Source organism: Pteropus medius, unplaced genomic scaffold, assembly GCF_902729225.1.
Source record: "Pteropus medius unplaced genomic scaffold, Ma_sr-lr_union100, whole genome shotgun sequence".
NCBI lineage: Eukaryota > Metazoa > Chordata > Mammalia > Chiroptera > Pteropodidae > Pteropus > Pteropus medius.
In genome coordinates this window covers 13,189,598-13,196,635 of record NW_024340699.1, presented here as the reverse complement: position 1 = coordinate 13,196,635, position 7,038 = coordinate 13,189,598, and the positions used below count along the sequence as shown (strand labels likewise).

Genomic DNA, 7,038 nt, shown 5'->3' with positions numbered 1-7,038 from the left:
TTTCTTAATATTTCTGTCCATCTGGTCTCAGGCTAAGTTTAAAAATCCTCAATTCATTTTTTCCCTTTGAATTCTGTCTGTTGACCACCAAGTCCTCCTCTAGAAGTTTCTACTACAGGAATCTAAGCATACCCCACACCCCGTCACTGCCCACACCTGGGCCTGCACTCACTGGACTGTTGACAGCTGCCATTTTTTTCTCACTCTTTCACATTGCTGCCAGTCAGTCACTAGAAAGACGCCTCAGTTCATGCCCTGGCTCAAAGGTTCCACTGGCTCCCTGCCGCCTCCAAGCTAGAACTTCAGCTTCCCATCAGTGCCCACCATCCAGCCCACTTCCGTGCTCTCCACCTTCACCTTGACGTCAGTCCAGAATCATGCCCTTTCGAAGCTTTGTACTACTTGCTCCCAAATGATCCCAAAGTAGCTGATTGTCAGTGCTCGTGCACTGTCCCCCTGGTGTCCTCCTTACTACAGCAACTGACTGCCCATCAGCTGACATTCCTCAGAGGTAGCGATGTGATGTTCGTTTTCTTCCCCCAAAGGTGCCTCCCACATAGCTGGCACTTGTCATGGTATACTGCACGTAATGTTGCTGGATTTTAAATAAAACGAAAACCACAAATTACATGGTACTTTTATTGATACTCGACAACTGGCCTAAATCCTTTTATTTTAGTACAAGCCCCTTTACCAACGACAGGCATGAAACAGCACCATTCTGAAAATCTAAACTCTATCATATCAGCTACCGAGACTCACTGAAGGAGCTTGAGGGCAGTGCTGAAGGGGGCCAGGTTCTCACAGGCCCTCAGCCACTTCTGCACGTTGGCCGGCGCCGGCACACTGCAGCCCCCCGTCTGCTGGAGCACAGACCACAGCACAACGTCGGCCACGGTGAGCTCGCTCCCGACGAGCCACGGGCTCTTCCCGAGAGCGGAGTTCATGGAGCGGAACACGGCGGCTGTTTCTTTACTGCCTCCCTCTCTCAACTGAAAAACGGCTATATCCACCCAGCTATCTATGAGGGTTAGAGTGACAGCATTATGCTTCTGGCCAAACAGAGAGAACAAGAACCGGGCAATGTTCCCTTCTCCTTCGATGGGACACATCTTCTGGACACTGAACTTCATCTGAGTCTTTGGCACTGAAAGGAAAAACACCCCATGTAACGTCAGCAAGAACAGCACCCGGAAGTGCCTGCACAGCGTGGGCAGGGGACTAACGGACGGCAGGAGCTGGCAGCAAGGGGAAGGGTATTTTCAGGAAGAAAATCACATTTTCAATCTGTTTCCAAAAGGTATAATATTTAAGAAAGTTTAAACTATGTTTAGAGAATACAAACTGTCAAAAAGTAACCATTCCTGGTATTTGACGATGACAGTTTGCAAGCTAGCAGGGACCTCGGACTATCGTCTCTGGCCCTGCACCTAAGGACTCGCAGGGCAAGGGCTGGAAACCAGGAGTCCTGTCTCCCAGGCAGGCGCTGGGCCCTCACAGTCGCCTCAGGGTGTAGCCGAGGGCAGCTCAGGCATTACTGGGTGGACGACACCAACTCACTTCCCTCTGTGTAAACGTAACCAGGGAAGAGTGGGAGAGTGAATAAAACGACATCCTGCCATCCTTTTATGGCCACCTGAAAAGGTAACATCACTGTCCCCGTAATGACGGGTTTTGGAATGTGAGGGCAAGATGACTATGATAGCCACTACTCCCTGCTCTGGCTGGTCAGATGGGATCGGCCCTAAAACTGTGCCCTCCGTCAGAGACCAGAGGCTTCCCAGGGGAAGGAGACACCTTTGGGGCAAGACTCAGCTGTGCTCCTCTCACGCAGCCACTCCACAGGCTTTCCAGACTTACAGTGACCTGACACAAGTGGCTGAAGAGTCTGTATAGCTCAGAAACGTCACTGTCCTAGCCCTTGCCGCCCCTTAGTAAAATCATGGTGCACGTATCATGACACAGGATGTGGGTCAAACCCGGTCCCCTTTACTTACCATTTTTCCAAATTAGAGTAAAACCCAGCTGATACTCATGACGAGACTGATTTTTTGTTTGCTCGCCAAAGCACTTGAGAAGGTTTTCTGGCACGTTCTTGACTGCTGAATGCGTGTGGACAGTGGACAGGACCTTGAAGTGGTCACAGAGCAGCCGGTGCAACACGAGGAGGGACAGGGGAGGCGAGGCGGGGTTCGCGTTGATCACGATGTCTTTCAGCGCCCCGTAATCCTGGGGGGGGGAAACCCAGAGCCAATAATAGTGACAGCAATTCGAATATGTGTAATTGTACCAGGTGCTATTCTTGGAACCTATGTCCTATGAAGAAGGTGCTACTATGATCCCACCTCACACCTGAAGAAATGAGTCCTGAAGGTATTTGACTTACCAAGGTCACTCAGCTCAGTATGAAGTAGAGCTGGGCTGCGAGCTGACGCCAACCCCTTAAGCCTGTACTGCCAGCTCCTGACAAAAAAATTGACTTTACTGTCAAATTAGTATAACAACAGATTTGGAATGGCACTTCTACTTGTCCCTAAATTAAAAACAAACAAACAAACAAACACATGCAATTACAGTCGGCCTTCTGTATCTGCGGGTTTCACACCTGCAGGTTCAGCCAGCTGGGGACTGAAAACTATTTTGATCTGCTGGGAACACGTGGATGCATTGTTCTCTGCCACTTTACAGAAGGGACTTGAGCACCCACAGATTTTGGTATCTGCAAGGGATCCTGGAACCAGTCCCCGCAGATACCAAGTGACAGCTCCATTTACCAAACCTTTCTAAGACCTGACCTGATCGTTTCTGTGTCCTTTGTGTTTGAGTAAAAATGGTCTCGGCTCAAAATATCATTGGCAGAGGTGGGAGAGTATGTAAAACGAGGTATTAACTGACACGGCAAAACATCTAAAGATGCAGACTTTATTTCTGTGTGCTCTTGATAACAAATGAACTCGCAGAACACAATGAATGCCACTTGTACATGGCCGGCCACAATCTGGCCTCTGGTGGCCTCTCCTGACCGATGCCCTTCGTGTCGAGCTGCGACAAATGCCTTGCAGCTCTCTGAGCACAGTGTGTTATGTGGCGCTGTGCCTTCTGAGGTATCAAAATTCATCTTAAGTACCATGTGCGCTGGGAAGCGTTCCCAGCGCCCTAAGACCGGCACAGCTGTGCGTGGTCACCGACTCATCAACTAGAATGGCTCCCTGAGGACACAGCCAGGTAGCTGGGTCTTCGGTGCAAGCAAACGTGTACCGGGTGCTAAAGGAATACACAAGGGCGGAGGTAACGAGGTTAGGTCCCTGGGGGAGCCACTAGGACCGCCTCTACTTGTTAGGGCCTTAAGCTGTACCACTGCCATCGACAAATCTAGAGGAGGTTATTAGCAGGGGTTCTTGGGAAAAATGCTTCTGCACCCTCCAATAAATAACACTTTATAATAAGACATCTTTTATTAGATTATACCCTAAATTAGCTGAAGCCTATAGACTGATCATTAAAGGTGGCTCATACAACTTAATTTTCATAAAGCAAGCTGAATTTAAGCAAAATACACTTGAACTATGAGACTATGATTGGGTTTTAGCGATATGTTTTGAAAGGATTGGTGGGATTTTTGGCCGGGGCAGCCAAAGCTCTGAAATTCAGGCAACTCTCGAAGAGTCCAGGTCGGCTGTGCCGAACTGAGCGAAGGACATAGACCCATTTCTCCAGGGCTCCGGCTGCGGGAATGCTGCCCGAACAGTCAGAAGCTGTAATTCGACTTCCTTCTCTGCCCTGCTCTTCACCAGGTCTGCAAAGTCCTTAGAGCTTACTCTGGCTTCACTCCTAGCTCAGGAACGTGCTCTGCGCAAAGGCACACTCATTTAAGGGAGAAAAAAGAACATGCTCTTTGTACCGCTTTTGAAAACCGGGAAAGCGAGGCTTCACTCAGCAGCACAATTTTCCGCCACTAATGACCACTCAGCATGCTGTGGTTCTTTAGTTGTCCAAGAACTCAGAACTTACCTTTCCAAGCACTGAATTTAAGTCTAATGCACTGGTTGATAACGCAGAGGGCTCACTGGCTTGGATTATGTTGGTTACGTCCAAGTCTGCATCTGGCGTCTGAATCATCTTGGAGAGACCATCAACTGCAGCTTTCAATTCATACAGACGTTTTAAAATATCATCTTGACGGGACTCAAGAGTTTGAAGAGATGGGTAAGACTCTCCCTAAACAAACCAACACCAGTGTTCATTTCCTCTAACATCGAGGCAGTCTAATTTGATCACTTGTCTTCTACTTCCACAAAGTCATCAAACCTCCCACCTTTTAGAAGACATTAAAATGAAGTGGCAGAATCATCTTATTTTCCCCACAGTACAATAGGTCCTGCAAATCGATCCACAAATGCTTTAAAACAAAAAATGTGACCGAAAGCCACCTGGAAATTGTATGACTCTAATTTCAGGTAATTTAAGAACAGAGAGGGGCAGGATAAAACACAAACTGTTCTCTATTCTTAATATCAAGCTAGTTCAAAACACTTTGCTTAACCAAATAGAAAAAGATGGCAGCAAAAACGTAACTCAATAATTTATAGAAGGGAAAAGGTAGCACGCAGTTAAAAGTGTCCTTTGGCTTGGAAGTCTGTCCATGGGAAGTCTGTCAACTGATCGATTTCCCAAATCATTTATCTCGGCAGTACTGGCACTCTCAGAATCATCTAGAACTTTCTCACTGCTGATATGTTCAACTTTATAAATACGGAACACTTATATCCTTCATTCACTGAATCTTTGCATCTTTCTTTCCTGGCACAGTGACTGGTACGTAATAAGTTACCAATAATAGTCACGATGTCTCAGTCTGTATAGATTTACCTCATAAATATCTATCTATCTATCTATCTATCTATCTACATATATATGAACTTCCCAATACAATATTTATATATATATATAAACTTCCCAATACAATCTCATTGTACAGCCTATTTCCAGATTCATCAGCTCTCACAACAGACAAGCCATTTCGAGTTAAGAAAATACATAAAACTTGAGAACATGTCATAACTAGACAGAACAATCAAGAATATGTCAATGACTTTGAGTGTATTATAAATATGCACTCACAACACTACGAGTGTAGGAGGAGGATTTGCTCACATTTGTGTGCTGGTAAGTTTAATGTTCTTGGGAACACTGCCTTCTCATGTTGATCCAATTCATCGCCTGGTGCTGTCAATTTTCTGGAATCCATCAGCTTCTAAGCATGCCTCCACTGTCACTGCTCAAGCCCGAGACACATTTTTCACTGGCCTACTTCCACTGGTCACCCTGCACCCATTCTGGTCCACCCCTCCAATCCATCCCTAGGATGGCAGCCAGAGAGAGTAAAACAAAGGCAGATCCCTTCACCTCCTCTAGGCCAAAAAAGCAAAGCTGTTAACCTGGCTTGAGAGACAGCTTGTATGACTTGTCTTGTGGCTGCCTCCTCTCACATAATTCTCCCCTTGTTCTGTGCTCTAGCCACACTGTCCTTTGGACTCCCAAAGACCATACACCTGCCACTGGACTTTGACTCATTCGTTCCATCTGCAACATTCCTGGCTCTTCTCTCATCTGGTTAAGTCCTCTTTACCCTAGAGGTGAATCACCACTTTCTCACCTCCCCTCACTTGCTGCTCTTGTTTAAGATCGAACAGCAAAGAAATATGATTGACTTCTGGGTGGAACAGAGTTTAGAAGCAGCTTATTCTTTGTGTCGCTCTTGTTATCCTGGATATGCTAGATTTCTAATTATCTGTCTATCCACATTGTTATCATTCACTAGAGAAGTGGGACTGTGTGTCTTCTAAGTTAGAGGCTTTGGGGAGGGGGCCAGCATCAGGAATTTGTATATACTGCTGGTGAGAGCACCAATCAGCATAACCACTTTGGAAAGCAAATTATCGAGTACATACCGTTAAAGACAGACCTGCCTACTGAGTCAGCAACCCCATCCCTTGGTAAATATCCTATGCCGGCTCATGTACAAAAATATTCACTGCAGATTGAAACAGCTTACAATACGATAACCAGCGGACACCGTGAGCAGTGGGCTGGATAAACCGTGGGGATACTGTCATGCGATTGAACAGCAGACTGCAGAAAGGACCGCCACTCGTCATTTCACACAACAAAGCGAGTCCTGAAATCATGATGTCTAGAAGCAGCAGCCAGACATGACAAGACACAAACAGCATGTTTCCATTTACAGCAAGACTACGTGGTTCAGGGATGTAGACTTAGGTGGCCCAATAGGAGAGAAAGGAAGGATATGATGATCACGGAAATCTGGGACCTTTCGGAGTAGATTAATGGGGGCAGTAACAATGTGTGTTAGTTAACCTAGGTGGTGGTGACACTGGGGTTCTTTTTATTCTTAAAATGAGCATTTCCGTGTTCTTTACTTTTCTGTGGGTAAAGTTTCGGAATAAAAAAGTTTAAGTAACCATAGCGATAAAAGAAAATAGATGCAAGATGGATTGATCTTTCAACAGATAAAAGTTAGGGAACCGGTGGGCGCGGGAGGCCGGGGGTGGGGCAGGAGGCCAGGCCGGGTCCCCACCGCATGACGGAGCCAGGTCGTATCCCACCACCCAGACCTGGAGAGACCGGATTCCCAGGCCCCGAATCTAGGGAGCCGGGCCAAGGCGCCAGCTTCCGCTGGGCGGGAGGGAGGCCTAGGCGCCTGCGCACTGAACAGATGGAAGGGCGGGGTGGGGCGGGGACCGCTCTCTCCTACCTGCACGTGGCCCGCATTCGGCGCGGGGCAGCTGGTCCCGCCGTGCACGTTGGGGAGCCGGTACATGCAGGTGGGAAGCTCTACACGGAGAGATGCGCCGACCCCGTGATAGGGCTTTACCTGGTACATCGGCATCGTGGGAGCCAAAGGAGAGGAGTTGGCGGGTGAGGGACACGAACGGTCAGAAACCGTGAAACGCCACTATGGACGGCGGCCACGTCTTTTCTGGTCCCACAGCTGCGTTCAGGAAAGCGCAGCCCCTT

The 7,038-nt window shown here is 47.7% G+C and overlaps 1 protein-coding gene across 2 annotated transcripts; it reads right to left on the bottom strand.

Annotated features, from left to right (window-relative positions):
* Positions 1 to 621: 621 nt before the first annotated feature.
* Positions 622 to 7,032, bottom strand: AIMP2 (aminoacyl tRNA synthetase complex interacting multifunctional protein 2). 2 transcript variants are annotated; one of them, XM_039880182.1, is made up of 4 exons: positions 6,896 to 7,032; positions 4,012 to 4,218; positions 1,998 to 2,229; positions 622 to 1,147 (listed from the first exon to the last, which is right to left on the bottom strand). In XM_039880182.1, the coding sequence occupies exons 1-4, from the start codon at positions 6,908 to 6,910 to the stop codon at positions 759 to 761; spliced, it is 843 nt and encodes a 280-aa protein (XP_039736116.1). In that variant the 5' UTR covers positions 6,911 to 7,032; the 3' UTR covers positions 622 to 758. The 2 variants fall into 2 exon arrangements, with proteins under 2 accessions (XP_039736116.1, XP_039736107.1); XM_039880173.1 differs by having other exon boundaries at positions 6,776 to 7,005.
* Between the last annotated feature and the right edge of the window lie 6 nt (positions 7,033 to 7,038).